This window comes from Mastomys coucha, unplaced genomic scaffold (genome assembly GCF_008632895.1).
Source record: "Mastomys coucha isolate ucsf_1 unplaced genomic scaffold, UCSF_Mcou_1 pScaffold6, whole genome shotgun sequence".
Taxonomy (NCBI): domain Eukaryota; kingdom Metazoa; phylum Chordata; class Mammalia; order Rodentia; family Muridae; genus Mastomys; species Mastomys coucha.
The window spans coordinates 101,157,193-101,183,358 of record NW_022196912.1 but is presented as its reverse complement, the minus strand read 5'-3'; the positions used below and the strand labels follow the sequence as shown (position 1 = coordinate 101,183,358).

The 26,166-nt window shown below is 47.0% G+C and overlaps 1 protein-coding gene across 1 annotated transcript in view; it reads right to left on the bottom strand.

Annotated features, from left to right (window-relative positions):
- The window catches only part of Ift43 (intraflagellar transport 43), a 74,650-nt gene that overhangs the window by 34,937 nt on the left and 13,547 nt on the right, over positions 1–26,166 (bottom strand). Inside the window, exon 3 of the mRNA XM_031356164.1 lies at positions 10,676–10,740. Coding sequence (XP_031212024.1) covers positions 10,676–10,740 — 65 coding nt within the window. The remainder of the gene's footprint in view (positions 1–10,675; positions 10,741–26,166) is intronic.

Genomic DNA, 26,166 nt, shown 5'->3' with positions numbered 1-26,166 from the left:
CGAACTCAGAAATCCACCTGCCTCTGCCTCCCAAGTGCTGGGATTAAAGGCGTGCGTCACCACCGCCCTGCTTGTTTTCAGTTTTATACCAGGGAGATGGCTTTATTTTAAAAATGTGGAACCCAAGCTAGTTGTTGTCTGTAAGCTCTACAGCAGTGCAAGGGTTCACACAGACCCCAGATGGCTCTTCTGGCAACCGCAGACTCGGACAGATAAAAAGACACAGGTCTGAATGTTCTACGGAAAGGATCTCTGCACTATGGAAAGTCCAGAGAAACTAGGAATGTTCCACGGGAGATTCGGCTTTTTGCCTGTGATTATTTGAGGGCTACTACCAAAGGCTGTTCACTCCGCTCCCGATCTCCAGCGGGGAGCTGCCAGCTCTACAACCCCAGCCCTGGATCCAAGACGTGACCAGCTGTAGTGCCTAGAGAGCTTCACTTTTGCAAAACTAGACACCACGAAGGGTTAAGGGTCAAAGTCTTCAAAGGACATGGAAGAATTCATTCTAGAGCACAGCTGGACTTTAAATTACAACAGAGTCAAGGCTAACTTAGCTAAGAAAAGGTTACCATCAGAGAGAAGCTAGTGAAAGGCTCGGGAGGAGAGAGGGCTGACCCTCACGCTTGGGTCCACCAGGCTAGCACACAGCCACTGGGACAAGCACATGTGGACCAAGGGCCTTAGAAAGCTGCACTATGGGGCTCCAGATGTCTCCTCCCTGCACACAGCGGAGACAACAAGCTCAGCTCAGGCACTCAGTTTTCCTCTCCATGATGCCCCTGTGAGCTGGGAAGCACTTGGCAGCAGTGCAGTCACGTTACGTCATACCCATGTGCTGTACCAGCGAACGGGTTTTATGACACTACACAGGGCCCCAAGCTGGTTCCGATTCTGCACAGAACATCCCTGGTTCGGTCCCAAGTGGAAGTGTGTAAAAGTGCCTCCCAAATCACTAGACAGAGTGAGGTGCACGTCGTACCTCTTCTCTAGCCTATCCCTGTGTACATCTAGAAGCCACTATGAAACTTCCAGGGTCCACGTGATAGCTGCTTTCTTACCTCGTTCCTTTCCACCTTACACTGAGATTTGGAAAGACTGGTAAGAAACAGCACTCTGAGATCCACACGGGAATGTCCAGATGAGTGCTGCTGCCTCTCGTGTGAGGGTAGAAAGGGGAGATCCATTACCCACTGTCTATCTGTATGTACATGTGGAAGACCGTGAGCACACGCACGAGAACATATGCACACATGCTAACTGTGGCTGCTTCCAGGATGAGGACTTCATTCCTTAGTCCACCTTTTTTGTATTTTTTAAATTCTATATTATGTTGATTCTTATTTAAGTAAGATGCATCCTGAGTTCTGTCTCATACACACACACACACACACACACACACACACACACACACTCCTGTAATCCCACCACACTGGAGACAGAGGCCAGCCTGGCTTATATATTGAGCTCCTGGGCTACAGAGTGAAATCTTGTCTCAGGAAAAAACAGAAAGGCACGAAGCAAACTTGCAAAGCCTCCACACGCCCTCTTTCTCCTCTCCTTTTGGAATCCTCAGTCTGCTTATACTGAGGGTTTTTTTTTTTTAACAATTTATTTATTTTTATTTTATATACATTACTGTTTTATACGTCTGTCTGTCTAAGGGGGTTGGATCCCTGGAACTGGAGTTATAGAAAGTTGTGAGCTGCCATGTGGGTGCTGGGAATTGAACCTGGGTCCTCTCAAAGAGCAACCAGTGCTTTTAACCACTGAGCCATCTCTGCAGGCCCTATACTTCAGTATTAAGCCCAGGCTATCCTCCACAAAAATGCAACAAGTAACCCCAGAAGGCCTGGGCTGCTGTCTGTGCTGGACTGAGGGCCCATCTCCGGTGCCTGCCTTTCCCTATACCAGGAAGAGACTTGGGAAGTTTCTCCATGCAACGAGGCTGCAGGGCTGAGTGGAGCAGCTCAGCCACCTCCTTCACCTGCATCCTGTTCTGCCACGATGCACCCCTCATTCTCACCTCTTCCCCTATCAGCTTCCAAACAAATGAACTTAACCAGCAGAATAGAAGTGCTGGAGGTCAGGGCAGCACGGCCCGACACACCAGCCCACTTTTCCTACTTCCCAGAGGATCCTTGCTTTTTGCTTCTTAGTTCAATGCACACAGGCTGCGTGTTACTTACCTTGTCTTTGGGTCCTATTGAATATATCAGATATCCAGCAACAGATGATGTAGGTAGATTCAAATTAATTAGGATTAATTGTGAGGCTTACTCATGCTTGCTTTAGCAGAACAGAGATTGCCTGTGGGGCCATGCTGTACCAGTGAGCTGTGTCCCCAGCCTCCTTTGGCCTCTTTTTTAGTTTTGAGACAATGTCTCATTGAGCTGCCCAGGCTGGCTTTGCACCCCAAGCAGTTGAAGTTATAGGCCTAAGTCAGCATGCCTGGCTTGATTGTGATTTTTCTAAATTAAACCAAACCTCTCTACATCGTCTTCTACCATCTTTTAGCCCAGGCTCTGAAGGTACATTTAGAGGCAAACAGAATTTGCTCTTGGAGGGTGTTTTGTTAAGGAAACTGAGGCAATTTCCAGAAGGGACAAAACTTTCTAGACTACTGTGAAGCTCCTAAAACCCTAGGTGTTCTAAGATTCCATTGTTTGGAAAGCTCTTTAAACTCAGGCCGGAAACAACTCAACACCTTCAGGAAGTTCCTGAAACCGACCAGACTCATCCATCCACCTCCAAGCATATAGAAGTAATAAGAATTGCTAGGAGACACTCTCAGAAAGGCAGAGCTATCTGGACAACTAGCTGAGCCACCTAGAAGAAGCTCAGACCAGTCAAGCTGTCTGGAAGAGACACTCTGACTTCTTGATCTACTGGAAGGCTATACAGTATGCTTCAGATTCCAGCCTTTGTGAGTTGTCACCCACTCTGGAGTGGGCTCTGGTGATTTAGCTGTCTTTGAGGAATTCTTGTTCCTGTAAGTCACCTGTCACACTCAGTCGCTTGTAAGGAATCCCAATACAATTCACAGACTCACTGGTTGGATTCTGGTGGTGTTCATATTTTGTTATTTTGGTTCCCTACCATGGGTTAGTAGATGTATGTTCCTGTCTCCCCAGGAAGAGTGACATACAATAAAGGGTCTTATAGAATGTGTGCTAAAAAGTTCTTTTCTAAGCTTAGAGTTTCTCAGAAGTTTACTGTAGGGAAAACACACACAGAGAGACAGAAAGACAGAGAAACAGAGACAGAAAGACACAAAGAGAGTACATGACTGTTAAGACAGAAATGCAAACAGGAGTTTACATGAGCATCTCTAAAAGCCATACAGATGAGCCCTGAGTCCTGGTGTCAATTAACTGGTTGGGATGTATGTGTGTGTGTGTGTGTGTGTGTGTGTGTGTGTGTGTGTGTGTGAAAGAGAGAGAGAGAGAGAGAGAGAGAGCATTAATCTAGGACCCTCATTACCTCATAGATGACTAACCTGCTAAGGCTCAGGTAACTGTTGCCTCTTGGTGCCCAGGACTCCCCTCTGCCCTGTACCATCCAGTCCTGGTTTCTTTTTAGTTTCTTTTTAGGTAAAGCTAACATGTACAAAATCAATTCTCAAAACTTCCAAGTTTATTTTGTTTTTCTTGAAATCCAAACAAGCAAAATTGTGTTCATTAAAGAAAATCTGAAAGTCAAAAGTTAAGTGCTTTCCTTCTCTGGACTCAGGGGCACATGGCTCTTTCTTAATTATGGAGCAAAAAAACAATATCCAGAATTCACTCACAGATCAACTATATACTGTGCATCTGTGTGTCGAGCATTATGACCAAGAAGTACAGAAAATGGACAACAATCTTTAGTAACTATGTTCTAGTTATTAGCAATGCAGAGGGAATGGCAGCAGCCCCAAGGTGCTCAGTGAACAATAAGGACAAGAGCAACCTGGACAACTAGGGAGGAGCCACACATACACAGCTATACAGGCTCACAAGTACACAGGCTCCACAGGTACTCACACTCACAGGTACACACACAGGTACTCACACTCACAGGTACACACACAGGTACATATGTTTACAGGTATATACACTCACGGGTACATATGCTCACAGGTATATGCACTCATGGGTACATATGCTCACAGGTACACACACTCATAGGTACCCACATTCACAAGTATACACACTCATAGGTACCCACACTCACAGGTACACATGCTCACTGGTGCACACACTTACATGTACACATTCATAGGCGTGCACACTCACAGGTATACACTCAAGGTACTCACACAGGTACACACACTCACAGATACACATGCTCACAGGTACTCACACTCACAGACAGGCACACATACTCATGGCACTCCTTCAGGTGAAGGGATATGGGTGCTCACTGGACCATTCATACCCTTCCATAGGTTGGAAGTTTTACAAACAAAAGGTTATTAGCAGGGATCCAGAATATCAAGGACAGATTATATTTTGGACAATTCATGACAAGAACATCTTTAGAAAAGAATTTTCAGTAAGAAGTGAAAAATCAAAAAAATCTACTATATATGTAGCCTTTGCTGAAACCACTTCCATAAGCAACTCTCACCAATGGATACTGCACACATTAGGCATCTGATGGGATGGTGGGGTAGAAGGCCACACATGACTAACTGTTGACCACAGATTAAAGTGGAATAGGTGGATACCAGTATCCTCCTTATAGCTGTACTTTCCTACACCTGTATTTCCCACATCCAGGCCTCCTCACATCCAGGCCTTCTCACACCTGGGCCTCCTCACACACCTGGGCCTCCTCACACACCTGGGCCTCCTTACACACCTGGGCCTCCTCACACCTGAACCTCCTCACACACCTGGGCCTCCTCACACACCTGGGCCTCCTCACACCTGAACCTCCTCACACCTGGACTTCATGAAATGAAATACTCCAACCACAACAGGGCAGGTAGTTTGAATCGCCAGCTAGATCCAGCTCTAACTCTCCCTTGCAACAAGGCCATGAAGATATTGAGAAACAACTTAAACATCACAACTCAGAAGAAATGGCCCAAATCTAGAATATAGGACTCTCTACAGGCTAAGTTTCTTACCTTTTGCTTTCCACCTAGCAAAAATATCAAAAGACATGGGGAAAGGGAAGGGGTGTAGCACAAATGAGAAGCAAAAGACATAACAGCTAAATGAAGTGTGGGCCTTGATTTTCTCTTTTTACAGCCCAACTCTACCAAGACATTTTTGCTACAGTGAAATTAACTGACTATGATCTGGATATCAGATAACATTAAGGAATTATTATTAATTTTGATGGGGACAAAACAGCATGGAGGCTAGTAAATGAAAACAGTCCTTATCAATTAACAAAAACCATCTCCTGCAGGAGGGAGGGATTCAGCCATGCTGTCAGGATGCTCTGCCAGCTACGGGATTTCCATATCCCTATGTACATCTTCATCAGATGAACTGTTTATCAGAACCTATGTCTAAACCAGCAATTTCCCATCTTTCACGTCAGGGAGTGCTGAAACGAACCATCTGAGTGGCAAGCTGGGATGGATGGATAAGACATTTCACAGGCACGACCAGCCTTGGGTGTTGGCAGCACAAGGCCTGGCGTGGGCCCAAGGGCAGAAGATCATAGCATGCCTGCATCCGCAGAACCACACACAGAACAAGGAGGGATGCCCCAGCAAACCTGCGCCTGTGACACCTTCCTAATAAACAGGCTGTGGTGGGGCTGGGCAGGCTGTAACATGGCTGGGTTAAGAGGGCAGAGCCTGCGCCTGCAGCTGTGCTTACAGACCACCGAGCCCTCCAGCCTGGTGAGGTTTTGCCTTTCACACTTCTGTAACCTAATAAGAATTAACTACTCGCTGCTAACAAGAAGGTAGAAACTCCAATATGGCAATGACATAGAGGGAGAGGAAAGAAGCCCTTTAGTATTCTTGGAACATCTATGCCATTAAAAGAGAGAGAGAAAGGAGAAGGAGGAGGGAAGGGGGTAACCTCGGGCCCAGCACACAGTTCTCCCGCCATCTTGATGTCCTTGACACGTGCGGCTGGTGTGGAAGTGGCTGGCACTGGAGCAGCCCATGAGCAGGAGTGAGCGGCCAATGGAGATTTATGTGAACGGAGTGAGATGGACAAGGTAAAATTGTCAGGAGGAGTTGTTGGAAAGTAAAATATATTGTGACAATTCCACTCCTGCCGTTCATCAATAAACTGACAGATCATTTAGTGTCAATTAGGAGTGATAGATGGACAAGTCCCCATGATCCTGGGCCAAAATTAATGGCTGGGAGGGAGAGGGTGATTGAAAATGACGGCTGACATTGAGAGCAAAGTCCTCAAAGTCCCTGAGGGGCCGTTACTCGCCTCATTCCCTTGCAGATCAATGCAGGGACAAACCCAAAAACAGACACTTTGAGACAAAACTTAGTCAGAGGTCTTTCTTCCTCTTCCCGGTTCTGGTTGCCCCGTGTTCAGCTCTAGGCACATGGCCATGCCAGGGACCCATCCACTCTTTAAGTGTCCCAGTTCACAGACAACTTTAGGCAGCTGACTCCAAGATGGTGGCTTTGGCACAGCTGATTGCTTTCAAGCCAGGAGAAGGGGCAGGTAGTAAAACCCCATCCCAGGCCATTCCTCAAGTCAATCCTGTCCTGTACCTCAGAGCTCTAGAACATAGCATCTCTTGGGGCCAAGGCCCATACAAGCACTGCTTTGTCTTGAATGTTTCACACACTGAACAAAGATATCACGGGATCTCATGTGTGTTGGCCGCAAGCTCATTAGCCAGAGCTGTAACAGTGCTCTTCTTCCCACTGGAGACATGCAGCTGCCTGTAACTCCAATGTGTCCTACTCTGATGAATGGAACCTACTGGACCAAGTTGGTCCAGTGCAGGTACCAGGAGTTGTTTCTTCTCCAGCCCCAAATTCTTATGTTGAAACCCTAATCCCTAAGGTGACAGTGTTTGCAGGTGGTACTAGGCTGGGCTGAGGTCAAAAGGATGGAGCTCTCACAATGGAAGAAAAACCAGATCTCCCTCCCCCACCCCACCCCTCTCTCTGTACAGATCCTCAAGAAAGACCACTTGTGGACCTAACCAGAAAAAGGCCTGTCACCAAGAACTTTGTCATGTTGGCATCTGACCTTAGACACCAGAAAAATGTCCCTGGAAAGCTTAGTGGGAATGTGTACTGTCTGGGCTCCCAGGACCTGGTAATTCCTTACAGCGGCCAGACTGTGTCAGACACAGCACTGTGCAGCTACTGTTATCCCCAAAGCATCCAAAGTAAGCATGCCATTACCAGTGTGAACTCTCTGATCTAACCAGCCTCCCCACAGCAGATCTGAATCCCAAACATCCCCCACAAGCTGCCATCTATCAGAATCCAGCTAGCTTGACCTCCATCTCCTCTGACGTCACATGGGTAGCACTACCCTGCCATCGGCCTCGTGCTTGTCCTGGGCTCGGGCGATTCCTGAGTTTTTGACTAGCAATGTCTGATGTCTTCAATTAGAATCCAGCTCTCCCAGGACACACCTTATGCTGGGGCACTCACTACAGCACCCTGATTCACACAGAAATGCTAGCAGACACTAAAGCTGCTAGGAAAAATGTTGTGGAGAACAGACTTCAGCACAGTGCCCCAAGAAAAGACAATTACTACTCATCCTTAAAGAAGAACAGAACTTCCTGAGGGGAAGTGCCCTAGGTCCCCAAATAGCTGAGTGATCTCACTCAATGCTGTTAACACAGGGCTATTCTCAGTCCTAGGCCTTCATGTTAGATGTGGGAGGAAGAATACAGTATCGCCTGTTCTTGCCTCAGACCTTCAACTTGAATCTAATCGTGAGAAATGGGAGAAATCTAAAGAAGGACCCCCTATGAGACAACTGGGGCAGACTCCTGGCACAATCTATGTTATCCACAGCAGAGGGAACTATTCAAGAGAGGTACAACAAGCTGGGCATGGGAGCATACACCTGCAATTGCAGCACCTGCGAAGCAGAGGCAGGAGGATGGATATGGGTTTGAGGCTAACCTGGGCTGTAAAGACCCTGTCTCAAAACAAACAAACGAAAACAAAAAACAAAACAGAAAGGGAGGAGGGAGGGAGGGGGAACAGAACTAAGTAGTATAACACGTGGACAGTGACTGGATTCCAGAGATAGACATTTGAAGGACAAATAGGGAACGTAAATGTAAAATACATACTAGATACTCCTAGGTGACCATGAGGTGACCTAGTGACCAAGATTCTGTGACTATGCTGTGAAAGGAGCTTTAGTATTTAGGGATAAATGTTGTAACACCTACAACTCACTTTCAAGTGGTGGAAAAATACAGAGATGAGGAGAGAGGGAGAGGAGAGGAGGAGACAGGGAGAGGATGAGATGCAGAGAAAAGAAACATGTCCTGCTGGTGGTTTTTAATTTTCTTCTAGTGTTAGGGATAGAACTTGGAGCCTCCTGCATGCTAGGCAAACTCTCTTCCACTGAGTTACAGCTGCAGTCCAAGCAAACCACTATTTTATGGGCTATATAACTTCCCTGAGTATACACTGCTATCGATAGTAGTCAGTGCTGCAATCTGAATTCACACCCAGGTGAGTCTGAATCAGATGCCTGAGGCTTTACGTGATAACCAAATGCCATGTGGCTAACCGTGTGCAAGTTGGTGGTAGAAAGAAGTGGGAGACTGTCCTCCCTGGCTCAAGACAAGTCATTTAGAAATCATCCCAGAGACTGGACTTTATCTAGATGGCCTGAGAGTTCCAGCTCTGTTCTAGACTTAAAGCTTGTTATGGTGGGGATGAAGCTCAGCTGGTGGAGTACTTGTCTAGCAGCGCACAGAGCTCTGGGTTTGATCCCTACCACTGTGCAAGTCAGGTGTGGTAGGACACACTTGTAATCCCTGCTCTGGAGTTGGAGGCAGGAAGATCAGAAAAGCTGCATATTGAGCTGGAAGCCAGCCTTGTCAACACTGCCTCAAAAACAAAACAAGCAAGGCCAGCATGATGGTGCAGGTCTTTAACCTAGAAGGACTCTCTAACAGTCCCTTGAGTGGAAGCATAAACCTCATGTCTTAGAGTTTCTATTCCTGCACAAACATCATGACCAAGAAGCAAGTTGGGGAGGAAAGGGTTTATTGAGCTTACTTCCACATTGTTGTTCATCACCAAAGGAAGTCAGGACTGGAACTCACATAGAGCAGGAAGCAGGAGCTGATGCAGAGGCCATGGAGGGATGTTTCTTACTGGCTTGCTTCCCCTGGCTTGCTCAACTTGCTTTCTTCTAGAACCCAAGACTACCAGCCCAGGGATGGCACCACCCACAAGAGGCTCTCCCACTTTGATCACTAATTGAGAAAATGCCTTACAGCTGGATCTCACAGAGGCATTTCCTCAACTGAGGCTCCTTTCTCTGTGATAACTCCAGCTTGTGTCAAGTTGACACAAAACCAGCCAGTACACCTCACCATCTGCCAGAACCTCTGTGGTCAAAGCTACCTGAAGGGACAAGGACACGAGACCCAGTCATCACAATAGCAGCAGCCAGCATCTGCTGGGCCTCCTATGGACCTCTCTCTTCTGTGAACCTATTAGACCCTCACATCAGGCTCTTGGAGTAAGAGCTACTTCAACCCTGCAGCAGAGACGAGGCTGCAGAAGCCAAATCGCTTAACCAACTGTGTTGTAATACCCAGCACAGTTAGAATTTGAAACAGGGCATTCCGTTTCTAGAATCTGTGGCTCTTGATCACTGTGCTCAGTCACCTCTCAGCATGGAATCAGAAGGCCACTGGCCTACGCTGTGGAAAAGCCAGGGATGGGGGTGTCATTCCAGAATGCTGCCGATCATATTGCTTCAGCCCCTGTGCCAGCCTGTCAAAGGCGTTTGGACGGATCCACCTGGATGGATGTTTCCAACCACAGGCTCAAGGATTCTGAACACCAGGCCCAGCCTTGTCCAGCTGGGCGATAATGGACCTGGCATCCACAGCCCCACACAATGTAAGGATGCCACAGGCCTGTGACACTGCTTACTCCTTCTAGGAACTCCAAAGAAGGCAGGAAGATGAGACAGTGCGGAATTATCCTGGGCCAATACTCCCAGTAGCTTCCAGCCCTGGCTTACAGTAAACAAGAGGTGCCAAGTAGGCAGTGAGGGGATGCCTGTCTCGTTCTTCACAAATGAGTGATCTGTGTCCAAAGTAGACACAACAGAGTTCAGCCACAGCCACCATCAGGCAGTTCCAGCATGCTTAAGAAGTGAACAGAGCAGGTCTGAACTTTGAAAATGGTCGGTCAAGCAAGAAAGGAGTCATAAGGGATGGAAGAAATCAGGGTTCCACTGACACGAACCTCAGAAAAAGCAAATCAGAGGTGCAAACTGGCTGCTGCCCACAGATGGGAAGTAGGACAGACGTGGAAAGGGGCTGTTACAAGGTCCTGGGCGTCCTGATGGGAGGGAGGAAGAACTGGGTGACAGATGCAGGACTCTGGGCCTATACTAACAGCAGCTGTACTGTACATAGTAAGCAGTGTGTGGCCTTATTAAGGTTACAAAAAGGACAACGCAGGCATGCCACCCATCTCCACACCACCAAAGCCACCCTGACTCACCCCAAGGAGCTGAGTACTCACTTTGCCATCTTCATGGAGTCATCTGCCCAGCCTCCCTGTCTCCGAGGTGGTTTCGGTGGGGGAGCCTGTGTGAGAGAAGCCAGAGTGACAGTCATGCCGTCTGTGCCTCCAAACACCACAGAACACCAGGCTCACGTCACCTAAACCAAGTCAGCCCAATAAAGATACGAGATAACCTCTAGTTTACTGTGAAAGAGCAGGAACCTCATCCCTCTTGGTGGGTGAAGAGTTGGCATGCTCTTCCTGATGGGCAGTTTGGCAGATGTCTACTAACGACTTACAAATACTCAAGACTTTTCTTCTCCCCAGGGCTGGAGATTAATCCCAGGGCCTCTCATTCATGCTGATCACAAACTGTACCAATGAGCTGCATTCCAGGGGGCTGTGCATGTATGTGCGCGTGTGTGTGCATGTGTGTGTGTGTGTGTGTGTGTGTGTGCAGGCACGCACATGCACACAGGCAGTGGAGGGACATGCATATATTGTGGGGGCAGGAGAATGTGTCCATGTGTGTGGAGGCCCGAGATTGACGCTGGGTGCTTTTTCTCAATTGTTCTCCATCCTGACTTCTTCAGACATGGTCTCTCACTGGATCTGAATCTCGCTGATGAGGTCGTGCTGGCTGAGCAATGAGCTTCAAGGATCTACATGTCTTTCCCTCCCAGGGGTTACAGGACCACATTTTTATGCCAGCTTTTTATGTGGGTTCTGAGAATCTGACACTTTATCAACTGAGCCATCTCTCCAGCCTGCTTATGCCTATTAAGTCAGTAAGCCAAGTTTGCCTTCTAATATTTCTTTCTTTTTATTTTATGTGTGGAAGTTGTTCAGCCTGCACATGTCTGTGCACTACATGTGTGCAATGCCCATCACAACCAGTAGAGGGCATCAGATCCCCTGGAACTGGAGTTAATATAGTTATGCTAGCACCCTATACCATATGTATGGGATTGAACCTGGGTCTCCTGGAAGAGTCATCAGTGCTCTGAACTGCTGACTATCTCTCCAGCCCTAAGGCAGCAGTTCTAAACCCAACACTTATCCCAAGGACATAAACACAGAAGAACATAATGTCACTTTTGCATAACAAACACTTGGCAACATCTAACATGGTCAGCAGTAAGGAACTGAGGAAAATGAAAGAATATATACAAAACAGTATGGAAATAATGCAACACTATATTATAAAGTTAGTGTACATTAATTTAAAAAACATGTTTCAAGCCAGGCGGTGGTGGCGCACGCCTTTAATCCCAGCACTTGGGAGGCAGAGGCAGGTGGATTTCTGAGTTGGAGGCCAACCTGGTCTACAGAGTGAGTTCCAGGACAGCCAAGGCTACACAGAGAAACCCTGTCTCGAAAAACCAAAAACAAACAAACAAACAAAAAAAAACAAAAAAAAAAACGTTTCAAAAGAGTAGGAAGGAAATCTGATTTTGCAAAAAGACCCATGAATATGAAATACTGATGTTCATTAGCTGTGTGTCATGAAGGGTTCCCAACTAAGGACAACTTAAATTTCCCATTCCGTCCTGTCATGCATTTTCTGACTTTTAATGGTCTATCTATATTATTTTATATGAACACACGTAGTAAAATTAAGATTTAAGAGTAAAGTTTGTGGGCTGGGCAGTGGTGGCGCATGCCTTTAATCCCAGCACTTGGGAGACAGAGGCAGGCAGATTTCTGAGTTCAAGGCCAGCTTGGTCTACAGTGTGAGTTCCAGGACAGTCAGGGCTACACAGAGAAACCCTGTCTCAAAAACAAAAACAAAAACAAAACAAACAAACAAACAAACAAAAGAGTAATGTTTGCTTAGCAGACATAAGCACTTACACCAAAGGGTTCCACTTTCCTCAGGCTGTTTGGCCAGGAGGTGCTCACCTGGGGTAAGCACACTCAGAAACCATGCTGTACTAATTCTTACTCAGCATGTCCTAACTAACAATACCACCCAACAGCAATCTTGCCGAGTACCTGCGCCAGAAGAGATGGCACAGTGTGTTTCCTATTTTGAATTACCCAACATTCTTCCAGGAATGTTTTCCTCAAGTATCAATTTTCTTTTTCCAAGAACTTGACAAAATTCTAGCTGTGGCTCTCAGTCTGGAGAAGAGTTTGGATAAACGAAATACAACAGGGTTTGCAAACTTCTACAAAGGACTAGGAGAGAACTTTCTCTTTGGGCCATAGCTCCCGCCGTAACTGCTGAACCCTGACACTGTGGAGAAGTAAACAGTGTAGATCCTAAGACAAGCGGGTAGAGCTGACTTTCAAAAACAAAACAAAAACTCTAAAACCACGCGGTGGGCCAGCCTTGAGGGGAAGGATGTGGTTTGCTGACCCCTGGACCAAAACGTTGTGTCATCATGACCTCCTTTCTGAAGCCCAGCAGGGACCATTTGAAGAAAAAGCCTTTTCGATATTCCTGAACGCCTTTATGCTTTTGACATTTTGTTGTTTGTTTGTTTTTAACATGGTGCTAGCTTTTCTTTCCTACCTGTGTAGCAGTGCTCCAGCCTGACAAAGACGTGTTCCACTTACACACAGGCCCTTTCTGTGACATGAGCCAGATCCTACTAGAAATGACTGCGAAGAATCCAAGTCCTGGAATAAAATACCTACTTCCCTATTGAGCACTTGGAAAATGTAAGGGGAACTTTAGAAAAAACCCAACCCAGATTTCTACAGTAGAGGCTAGCAATGGAGCCAGAAGAAGGCCCTGTAGGTCGATCCCACTTAGAGGCATTTAAAATACCAAAGTGGAGAAGCTGTTTATCCCTGGAGCAGGGGGTGGGGGACACCCAAAGATTTACAGAGGAACTGCATCCACCCCTCTCAGTCCACCTCAAGAGCCCGCCTGTGGGCTGGAATAAGCAGCCATGCGTTCTGGGCCCTATTTCCCCTTAGGCACAGTTGACTAAATCCCAGTGTACTGGAGCCAGGCAGAACTAACTAGATTAGGTGTGATAATGCATGCCCCTAATCCTAGCACTCGAGGCTGAGGCAGGGGGATTCCAAGTTTGAAGCTAGCCTGAATTACAAACATCAGCGAAGAATCAACTGGTTTTTCTGTCCTGGGAATCCAGAATTGAGGAAAAGAGGGGGATCCCTCTGACAGCAAAGAGTGGCATAACACTGAAGACCAGGTCGAACCAGGGTGACTCAAGACTATAAACACTAAGATGACGTGCAGAGTCAAAGGTCCTTGTTTCTTGCCGTGTATAAGTATGTCTCAGGTGAAGAGACAAAATTCTGAAGCAAAGTGACCCACACTGAGTGGCCCCTGAGATGCTTTTAAGTCAGCTCATGGCCAGGCCAGGTGGTGCATGCTTACTGCACCAGCACTTAGAAGACCAACTCAGGAAGTCATGGCCAACCTGGGCTATACAGAGAGGTGCTGATATAATCATAAGGACCAAGAGTTCAAGTCCCAGTGTGCACACAACAATCTGGACATCTTGTCATCCTTCTAGCCCCAGCTCTGAAAACAGTAGAGATGGGAAAATCACTGAGGCTCGCCAGCTTCCAGCCCACCAAGAAAACTCAAGCTTCGGGCTCAGGGAGAGACCCTGCCTCAAAAAAGATGGGTCAGGAGAGGAAGAGGGGAGGATACTGTGTGCCTCCACACGTGTGCACAGATTCACACCCATTCGGGCACTCTCACGTACACTCACTCAAGCACACATGCACACACCGTCCAATAAATCTATTGAAAATTAAATTTTAAAATAAACCAATTTGCTCACAGCCCTCTCTCTCCCCGTGCCCTGGGAGCACCTTCCAGCACTCTACCTCACGATGGCCCTATCTTTCCTGTGATTATGCAGTATGGCCATTAATTGACTGCCCCGTTTGGTTTGGCCCCACAGTTTCTTTTGTTTGTTTGTTTTTAATTTACGATACCATCTAAGAATTGGAAAATTTCCACATTAAAAGTCAGTTTCCAGCTGTCTTGACAAACTGGAATCTCCAGTAATGCCAGGGCCATCCCCTGGGGCAGGGGCATGCGTGCCAGGTAGCTGCAGTCCTCGAGTCTGGCTCCTTCCTGCTAACATTCCTTCTGTTACTGTGAGGCTGGTTCTACCCTGAGAGCAGAATTCCCTCGGTGCTGCTCCATCTGCAAGGGGAAGTGGAAGGAGGGGCTATGCAGTCTTCTGACAGACATAGGCAGCGCAGTCTTTTCTTCCGTGGCCAATGGGCAGAATGAACACACTTTGACTTATCGATTAGTTCAGTGGCTCTTACCCTATGGGTCATGATCCCTGGAGGGCGGGGGTGGGAACCCTTTCAGAGGTCACACATCAGATATCCTGAATATCAGACATTGATATTGCAACTTGTAATGGTAGCAAAATTACAATTGTCAAGTAACAACAAAAATAATTTTATGCTTGGCTGTCACCACAACATGAGGAACTGTACTAAAGGGTCACAGCATTAGGAAGGTGGAGAGCCACAGAGCTCATTTGGACCCAGCCCTAAGGCTGGCGTAGCTGACACCTGAGTGTGTGGTCTCCTCTCCTTCAGGTATTGGGAAAGAGAACAGATTCAAGTAAAACCAATGATATTAAAGTGTGGGAGCGTCCAGGCTGTCTGAAAGATCTTTCTAATGACAGGAGGGGCAGAGACTGACCAGGGAAAGGATGGTGGAGGTGGAAGATGAGGCAGTGTGGAATAGGAACTGGAATGATGGATTCTTCTGAAATGGAGCCCTTGAGTAATCCCTCATGGAGGGGACGGAACTGTTGATGCGATAGTTAAGTGTGTAGAACATGCCAGGCAATAATGCCATGACTCCTCTACAATCCCCGTCGCCACAACTAATGTCAACCCAGGAAAGATCACAGCAAAATCAAATACACAATCATTTGAGGGGAAGATGAAGCCAGATTCTGTTCAGGCAGGCTGATCTCCTCAGTCACTGTAACTAAGGTGACACACTTCACCTCTATTCAGACCCCAGGAAGCCATGGCCACTGGGAGGTTGGGGGCGGGGGTGGTGAGTGAAGAGCCTTCCCTCCTATGGGTGACATTTCTTCTCATTTTCCCAGTTGGAAAATTGTGCCCTCAAGTAAGAAAGAGAAAGCCTGTCACATAGGAGCCACTCCTCCATGCCCAGCTGCTTGACATCGGCACTAAAATCAAAGGCTTTCTTCACAAATGGCAGAAGCTTCCCAGAGCTGGCGTAATACACAACTGTGCAGGCTGTTCCTTATCTTCCATAAACGCCAGAGCAGCTTGGAAGGGGGCCATGCAGAGGGACCCCCCAGACAGGAGGGCAACAGGAATCCTGCCTGCCATTGTCTTGGCAAAGCTCAGGAGGCACTGGGGTGGATGGGAGGCACACGAGTGCCTTTGCTCACTGCTCTTAAGAATTAGCTAACAAGAAACTTGGAGGCTGAAGGCTATGTTTTAGTTCATAGTTTGAGGGTACAGGCCATGATGTCAGGGGAGGAGCAGTGGGTGGAGGAGGGTGAGGAAGCTGTCACATGGCACCCAGTCATTATGCAGAGAGAGATGAACACAGCTACTCTGCTTGCTTTCTCCCTAGGCAGTGCTCCACTCCACTCCCATCCATGAATGGTGTTCAGCTTATGCAGATGGGTCTTTTTCAGTTAAACCTTTATTTTCTGAAAATGCCCCTATAGGCACACCTGGAACTATATTTCCGTGTCTGTTTTAAACCCCGAGTTGACAAGCTAGTATTGTGGGAGGTGCAGGGGGACTTGGGACTCTGTAAAGCTGGAAGCTGCCCAGACAGAGGGAGACATCTGCCTCCTGGTGAGGAATGCTTACGCTCTGGGTTTACTACTGAGACCAAGGTCTGGAAACAGTCTCCAGGCCCGTGAATCCTGTCACAGCCACACATAAACATCCTGTCTGGGGGAGACAGGCTTCATTAACCACTAGTCCAAATTACAAGGACTATTCTACAGAGTTCAGCGTCATTCCTCAGGCACTGCCCTAGTGCTGAGGGGGAAAAAGATGCCTTCCTTGTCCCCAGATGCTCCGGGTTCAATGAGGCCAACAGGAGGCAAAGTTCAAGTCTGCGGGAAATCTATGCGAACAGACACTGAGTAGAAGCTAAACCAAGGAGGCTGGAGTGATCCGGAAGCAGACCTGAGATGGGGAGGGGGGGGCAGTGCTCCAGAAAGGTGAGGCTGAGGCTGAGGTGAGACCCCTCAGGCACAGTGCAGCTCCAGTCACTGATGCACTTTTTTGTCACCCTGGTGGTTTACGGAGCCACTTTGTCCTGGGGCATCTTGAAAAATGTTCTAACACGCACACTCCAAGTTCTCTGTACACAGCTGAAGGCTGGAGAGAATGGTGCCAACCCAGGCCATGAAGGGGAGGTAGTCATCTGAAGAATAAGTGGGGGCTTCTGAACTTGAGGGTCAGGCCTCTCTTCTGTCACCGAAAGTCGTGGGCCTGTATATTCTTTCCTCCCCAACACAGGAATAGCAATACTGTCTCTTCCAGAGTGCCTGCAAGGTCAGAGTAGGCTAAACCTCGCAAGTGCACCAAGGCAGCTCTGTAGTGACGGGCTCCGGGGAGATGATGTGGCGACTCTCTTAGCCTGCTTGAAGACTTAGTGTCTCCTCCCAGCAGGGACCATAGCAAAGTTTTCCCCTTGAACTGGATGGGTCATTCTGTAGAGAACTCAAGACATAGAAGAGCTAAGGGAAAAGGTGAATTGTGCACTCAGGTCTCTGCTGGTCTCACTCAGACCTGAGAAGCAGGATGGAGAGGGCTCTGTGGCCCCAGTGGAGGAGGACTGGCTACGGCTGGGGCTCAGAGTGCTGGGCTGGTGAGGGCCTTCAGGACTGCAGGACCCCCTACCACGCAGCTGGGACCTCCAGAGGTAAGTCCCCAAGACATCAGTTGGAAAAGCCATTTCCAACTTTGGCTGACTTAGTGCTAGATGACATTACACACCTCTGTCTGTCTGTCTGTCTGACTCTGTCTCCTTCTCTCTCCACCCCAATTCTTGTAAAGAAGAAGCTTAAGATAAGTGACATCACCCAGGTCAGAAACAAGGCCTGGTGACAGGAGCCCTCAGGCAGCGTTCCCTTGCTCTCTCTGGAGTGTGGGAAATAAACGCAGCCTACTGGGGCTGCCGCCGATGGGCGGAGGGGGCAGGACCCTGCATAGCTCCTCCAGAGAAGCAAAAATGTGCCGTCTCCAAAAATAAACCCAATGCAGGGATGACTGTGAGTGAAGAGTTGAGAGCACGTGACCACGGCTGCAGTCCTGAAATACCAGCGTGCTACAAAAAGGAGCCCTTGAGAGGCAGAGCGCAGGAGATTCAGGAAACGGCCTCTTTATATGGTCTCATCCGAGTGGGCCAGGATTCAACCAACTGGAATTACCATGTCAGAGGGAGCCTCTTGGGCCAGACTCATTTCTGATCTTTATATGGTTCCCCCAGATTCCTAAGATGCCGACACACAAAGATGCTGGCAGTGCCAAAAAAGGAGCCTTTGCTCATACTCTCAGGAGCTCTGAAGAGACCCTGCTCTCACCTACCCATAAGATGAATCTGGCTCATCTGAGCTCCCCATCTAGGGGCAAGCTGTTTCAAAAAGTCAGTGCGAGCACACATAAATGCCCAGCGCACAGACACACGCTGAGCAAGAGCTAGTGCAAAGTGCACACTAGCCATCTTCAGTTCAAACTTTTATGAAAACAAACTCCCTTCCTTGCTCCAGCAAAGCAGGTGCACACATCCTGAGGGCCAGCATCCCTTCCACCTCTCCGCCCTCCTCCCGCCCAAGCCCTGGGACTCCCAGCTAAGACATCACAGAGCTGAGTTTTCCCACAGTGGATTTAAGGTCAAGGAGGGGCCCTGGATCCTCAGAGCTTTCAACTGAACCCTTCTTGAGAGTAAACACTGCTCTCTGTGTGAAAGAACAAACTGAAATGGACCTCATTCGATTTTACAAACAAGAGGGGAAGAAATAAATCTGAGCATTAATGGATACCAGAGTCACTGGAGGAAGACTGGCTGGGAGGAACTGGTTGTTTTCACGATTCCCAAAACAAAGAGAGCGCCATACATAAAGTTTTGAGTTGTGAGGAAGGCTGTGTCTGTCACCACCCCAGCTCAGCCAGCATGCTGTGCGGCACTAACAATGGGACAGGCTGTGCCATCCCTTGAAGCGCACAGCACCACCCCGGAAAGATCCCTGCCAAGAATGTTCCTCTGGAATCTAATCAAGCCTTCCGATCTGGTTTCCAGTAAGCTGGAAATCAGGTAAGAGAGGAATAAGCTTAATGACCCCAGAAATAAAGACTCTAATGAATCTAGAAAGGGGAACCTTGGAAAGCCATCTGTTAGACCTCTTCGGAAAGCCAGAGCTGTTAAGAAGGGGAAAGGAATGGGAGAAGAGACCCTGCTCTCACCTACCCATAAGATGAATCTGGCTATCTGAGCTCCCAATCTAGAGGGCAAGCTGTTTCAAAAAGTCAGTGCGAGCTTCAGGGCGTGACCAGAGTCCTGTAGTTCTCTGATGGACCCTGGATTTTTTATTTATTTATTTTTTGAAACACCTCATTAGAAAAGCAATTTTGGAATAGAAACTGAAGATACACTTGGTAATAGACGGTGCTGGCGAGTGGCTACACCGCTAGGGTGACAGCTAACTCTCTAGGAAAATGTCACCTTAGGCAAATGGGAAATATTTAAGTAACACACCCTGTCTGTAATTTTTGTGGAAACAACTCAACAAAGACTATACACAAAGCATAACTTTTACATTTTAAAATATTTTACAACTTATCATTTAAGCCAACAGGGCAAGCATTAGTTCCAGTTGAGGCTAGTAAGGACTGCAGGCTGTGCCTCGTACCATCCCTCCTCCTTTTCTAGATGCTTCTTTTTGTAACGAACAGATGACCCAATCAAGGAGGAAGGCATGGGACAAAGTTCGAGTTAACAAAGAGCAGAAGAACAGAGCTGGTGTGGAGGTGGTTGTTGGTACATTGTGCAAGCTGTCCACAGATGTGTCTGTTCAATAAAAAAACAACTTTTAACAGGAACAGAGACATTCTCCACTTAATGGCCAGAAATTCCTAATGCCACAGCCAGAAAATAACTTTCCACCAAACACATCAGGTCTTGTGATCCCTGACATCAGCGGAAGCAAGGGGAAGGCGCTTTTATTGCTTATTTGGTTTTGTTTTGCTGGAGATTGCCATCCCCCACCCCAGCTTCAAGCAGACTAAGCAAGAGTTCTACCGCTGACCTACAACACCCCACCTCTGCTGTGCTTTTAAATGAAAGTACCCACCCCCTGGCCCAATTGATGGTGAATGATATCTTGTGAATATATACATTATGAACTTAGGGTAGAAAGTGTGGTAGAAAGAATACCAAGCAATCCAGCTTCAGGTCTTTGCCTAGCCACGAACCAACTCCACAATCCTGGATGTTTCCTCCTTTAAAATCCCTTCTGTTTTACAATCCCATGATTCTGTGGAGCTATAGTATTTTGGATTCTTGGAGCCAGGACCTAGGCCAAACAAATCTATGTTAGATGTATCATTTGTGACTCATATGAGTGGGTATGAAGGAGATGGAGCATGGACAGAGAAGACAGGTTACAGGGAAAAATCAGACATCAGCGTCAAGAATTGATCAAAAGTGCCAACCTGGGCACAGCCAAATAATGCACTAGTTAAGGGTCAGTGATAATGATAAGCAGTGTATGAGGGCAGGTTGCTTTACTGTGTCTCAGCTCAGTGAAGGCTCTCCTAACAATACGATACCACAAAAGAGGAGGGCAGGCTGGGGTTAGCTCACCTAAAACAGTGTCATTTGTAGAAGGGGGGACAAAGTAGGTAGGATGGTACAACTTGTCCTGAACCAGCTGAGACTCCTTGACAGTTATGTGCATGCCAGCTAGGAGGCCATGGTGTTGAATGTGATGGTCACAAACAAGGTCACTGGAGGCTAGACCCAAGCAGCCTCAAACAACTCCATCAACACATCTATCTATCCCAACATTAAAGAGAAACCCTGAGAAGCCAAAACAAAACTTCGTTTTCTACACCAAAAGTAAGAGGTTCCTAGTGATGGTGTAAGTGGACCAGCAAGTGGTTTGGGCTAACCTCTACTTTGCTTGCACTGGGCTTACACTGAGGGAAAGGTCAAGGGCAGAGGCAGGATTAAAAAGTGATGCCGAAAATAAACCAGGTCGGCTTCAATATCAACACACCAGGCAACAGTGATCAGATGTGGGCTTTGTAAGGAACATCCTTCATGCCCAGGGTAGAGGCTGTGGGAAGGTCTTGGCAGCATCACAGGATCTTTGCAGGGCCTGCCCTGCACATGTTCTTTCCTACAATCTAATAATCATCTCCCTCGCTTTGCACAGAGAGGAGAAACAGGAGCTCTTCCCTCACTGGGACGTAACTGTGGTGCCACGCTGTCTGTCAAATGATCTGGTGGCACTACACTAGAAAGCCATCAAACTGTCCAGTCTAAGTCACTCTTGGGATATGGCTGCCAGCAGTTTTCAAAGACGCTGAATTAAAGGGGACATATTTCAGCCCCAAATTATGCTTAAAATTCATCCTGGATTTGCCCATCTTGGAGAGCATCCCTCAACTATACCCCTTAGGTCATACTAAAACTAGCTCTCCCCTTGTCCCCTCCTTGGGTCCACATACCTTCCAGACACTATAAGGAAGGCATGCCTGGTTCCCCCCATGCATTTTGCCACTTAGCCAACATAAACATTCTTTTCAGCTTTCATCAGAAATCAAAACCTATACATTTTTGTCATTCTCTTCACTCTTTTCCATTTGTTCAAATTAATCCAGCATGTGTGTAGCGAGACGTGCACAGTGTGGAAGGGTGTAAATTCCTGGCCCTCTAGAAAGTCACTCCTCCTGGCACCTGCGATTCCGAGGCTGTATAATCAGTCTAGACTTGCCACTCCAACCAAATCCAGAGCAGAAAAACTTGGAGCAAGTTGAGAGCAGAAGCACACTGGGAGAAACCTGAGCTCCTGTGTGGTTCCTTGAGGGCCACCATGGAAAAGAAGCGGGGGTGGACGGAAGGAGGGAGGCCCAGGCTGGCTGCCCCGGTGTATGAGACCCAGAGAGGATGGGTATGGCTGGAAGAAGTAAGCCAGGGATCCCAGAGCTGGCTGCTCCACTGGGTGAGACCCAGAGTTCTGAGCTCCAGTCCCACTCCATGCCCCAGTGGTGATCCAGGAACATCAGGTTGCTCACTGCAGTCCTCTACCTTGAGAATTCAGTAAGAAATGCTGTAGCATACAGCAAGGACATGGCTGATGTTTCGGTCTGGCCACTCTCCATCATTTCAGAAGTGGCTCCTTGATCCTCCCAAGACTTGGGATACTTTTAGAATTCTTCCTCAACTCCCAGGTTTCATGGACTCTTCAATATTTCAAACAGCAAGATTTTGTTTTAGGTTTGGTAAGAAGTAATGGGTTGAGCTTTAGTCTTGCTAAAAACTGTCTTTAAAAAAAAAATCACCATCTTCTCTGACCATCATTTCATTAAAGAATGGAAGTATACAACCTACCCAAATTATAAAGGCAAGACCAACAAAATGAACTGTCCTTTACACTTAGTAAATTCACTTGTGAAGACTGAGAATCTTGGTTCTTGGCTTTCTCATGTGCTAAAACTTCCTTATATTGTAGTGTTGGAAGATGTTACTGGCTCAATGCCTCAGGCGCACTCCCTCCTCTCTCATTTATTTATGTGATGCCATGAGTGCATGCACGCACTTGTGTGTGTGTGTGTGCGTGTGCGTGTGTGTGTGCTGGATCCCCAGGCTAAAACTGCAGGTGATTATCAACTGCCTGATGAGAACCAAACTCAAGTCCTCTGGAAGAGTCACAGTATGAAACCACTGAGCCATCTCTCCAGCCCTTTCCCATTCTTTCTCAAATGACATGGGCTGAAAGCTCTGCTCCCAGGTAACAATGAACTGTCACAAAGGCATGGCTGAGTGTATCACTCACTCAGGTGAGCAACTTAGCACAAGGTTCTGCAGGAAGGCCTCCTGCCTTTAGAACTGCACACCACTCATCTCTCCAATGCTTAATCCCAGTGACCTACAGTTACCTATCTGCTAAAACAAAGTTCAAAATCAGATGAACAGAATCCAAGTTTCTATAACATAGCAGCTCAATGTCTCACATCGTAACAAAAACTACTAGACATGTGAAGCGAAGAACCCACAACCCAAATTTAAAAGCCTAGGAGAACACTGACCTCACATGACCTAGGTGTTGGAATTAATAGTTAAAGGTGTTAAAGAAACATCTATAAATATGGGGGGAGGGGCTGGAAAAATGGCTCAATGGTTAAGAGCATTGGGAGAGATCCCAGGTCAGTGCCCAGCACCCATATAGTAGCTCACAACAACCCATAAACCCCAGTTCCTTAGTCTTCTGACCTCTGAGGTCACCAGGTCTACCCAGGATGCTCACTCTTACAAGGGGGGGGGGGAGGAAGACCTCAGACACATTAAAAATAAGTAAGTATGTTCAATACTGTAAAGGAAAAAATGGTCATAAAAATGAATAAACAGGAGATTTAAGTGAAAAGCAGAAATTATGTGTTTAAAAAATGAGGGAGTAGCAAGTCAAAGAGCAATTTAGTACTGAAATGTAAACTAATTGAATGAAATTTTCAGTTACTGGGTTTAACAGCGGCTTGAAAACAGCAGCGGAAATAAACTGAAAGGTAGATAGATGATCTTGAAGATCAGCAGACAAGACTCGATGTTAAAAAGGGGGTACTAGGGGCTGGAGAGACGGCTCAGTGGTTAAGAGCACCGACTGCTCTTCCAGAGGTCATGAGTTCACTTCCCAGCAACCACATGGTGGCTCACAACCATCTGTAATGAGATCTGATGCCCTCTTCAGGTGTGTCTGAAGACAGCAACAGTGTACTCATATACATAAAATAAATAAATCTTTAAAAAAGGGGGCGGGGTATTACTAAACTAACAATGCTTTGTGGAAACAGGAGCACAAATCACCTGAGAGAACAGCAAGCCTCTACATGGTTTCCAGAGCAAGAGAGATGTGAACGGAACGCCATTTAGTCTTTTTTTTTTTGTATTTTCGAGACAGGGTTTCTCTGTGTAGCCCTGGCTGTCCTGGAACTCACTCTGTAGACCAGGTTGGCCTAGAACTCAGAAATCCACCTGCCTCTGCCTCCCAAGTGCTGGGATTAAAGGTGTGCGCCACCACCGCTGGGCCAGGAAAGCCATTTAGTCTCTGGCCACACCACCATGAACACTTCTAGCCTCGGAAGCTAAACAGGGTTAGCCTGGTTAGGACTTGGATGAGAAAAGCTAGCTGAGGAAAAACTGGCCTAAAAATTCCAAATCTGGTAAAACCCAAAACATCACTCTACAGATGTGAAAAATTTAGCAAATCTCAACACTATAAATATACGGAAAATCACATCAAGGAGCATCCCAGGCAAGCTGCTAGAAACTAAACATCCCAGCATGCTGAACAAGCTCACAACATGACCAAGGCTGGCCCTGAAATACCAATCCCCCTGTGTCTGCCTGCTGGGAACAAGAAACGACTCACATATAAAATTACCATCTCAGGCCGGCCAGATGGCTCAGCAGGTAAGAGCACTGACTGCTCTTCCAAAGGTCCTGAGTTTGGATCCCAACAACCACATGGTGGCTCACAACCACACGTAATGAGATCTGACGCCCTCTCCTGGTACATCTGAAGACAGCTACAGTGTATTATGCCAGAGCGAGTGGGGCCTGCAGAGGTCCTAAGTTCAATTCCCAGCAGCCACACACATGATGGCTCATGGCCATCTGTACAGCTACACTGTACTCATACACATAAAATAAAAAACAAACAAACAAACAAGAACAAAAAAAACCCCCACCATCTCCAGCTACAATAGAGGCCAGTGGCCAAAGGAATAGCAAGCTTGTTTTGAAGCAGGGTCTCCCTACATAGCCCCGGCTACCCTGAAACTCACTGCATAGATCAGGCTAGCCTCATAATTGTATCGATCTTCCTGTCTTTGCCTACCAAGTGGTTGGGATTAGGAGAACTGTGCCCCTAAACCTGGTTGATACTTTAAATTCTGTAGAAAAAGAAGAAAAAAAAAAAACACGGTCTAGAATTCTACATACAAAGGGAATATCTTTGAAAAGTAAAGATGCAATGAAAACATTTTCAGACAAATCAAGCACAATGGCCAGGTGAAAGGAGCGTCCAGGCTCAGGAGAAACTGTAGCTTATGGGAACCTGGGCATCAAGGGAAACCCTAACACTCCACCCAAGCTGAAATGACCATGTGTTTTACAGAAGTTATAATGCACTGCTGTTGATAGCACATGAGGTGGAAGAAGACAGACAGAGGGACGCACCCTGCAGGCAAGGTCCCCACATTGTGCACATGGTTAGGGAATTATTTTCTAGCTCCTAGAGTAGCTACTATAAGAATTAACAGAAAAAGCGCCACGCAAAAAGCTGATGGGAGGGCAAAGATGGGGCATAACTCTATTATACTGGGCAAAAGTATGTGACCAGAAATGTTCCATCTGGCACTGATGACATCAGCCTTAGTCAGGAGCCTTCTCATCTAAAGTACCATCGCTAAATGAGTGTTTTACTATCAGCCTGCTCCGCAGGAATTACTGGCATGCACATAATGAGAAGAGGCCCAGCCTAGCGGTCTCACAGAGGCCTCACAGCCAGCATCTCATGGTTCCCAAGCAGATCTAATAATCTGCACTCACTACACAGTATCTCCATCTCTTGCCTCTTCCAAATCCTGGCTTTCCCCAACAGCCTGTTTCTCTTGCAGCTCTTTCAAGCAGGGCCAGCTTCATCAAATTCTGCTAAAAAATGCCTCTACCTTACCCCAAGCTCCTCTAGGCCCTGGCTGACTTTTCTTTTTTAAAACATTTAAAAAAAAAATTTTTTTTTTTTTTTGGTTTTTCAAGACAGGGTTTCTCTGTGTAGCCCTGGCTATCCTGGAACTCACTCTGTAGACCAGGCTGACCTCGAACTCAGAAATCTGCCTGCCTCTGCCTCCCAAGTGCTGGGACTAAAGGCTTGTGCCACTGCCACCCGGCTAAAATTATTTCTTTATTTTATGTATGTTAGTACACTATAACTGCCTTCAGACACTCCAGAAGAGGACATCAGATCCCATTACAGATAGTTGTGAGCCAACATGTAGTTGCTGGGAATTGAACTCAGGACCTCTTGAAGAACTGGCTGACTTTTCTAAACAATTACAGAACATGTGTTCTGAGCTCATGCTATTTAATATAATCAAAGCTCTTTTATTCTTCATCTTTGTCACTAAAAATGGGTAAGTTTTTATTGTCAACTTGACACAACCTAGAGTCATCTGGGAAGAGGAAACCTCAGCTGAGGAATGGCTTGGATCAGACTGGCCTGGGTCCATGGCTGTGGGTATCTTGATTGATGTAGGAAGGTTTTGCCCAC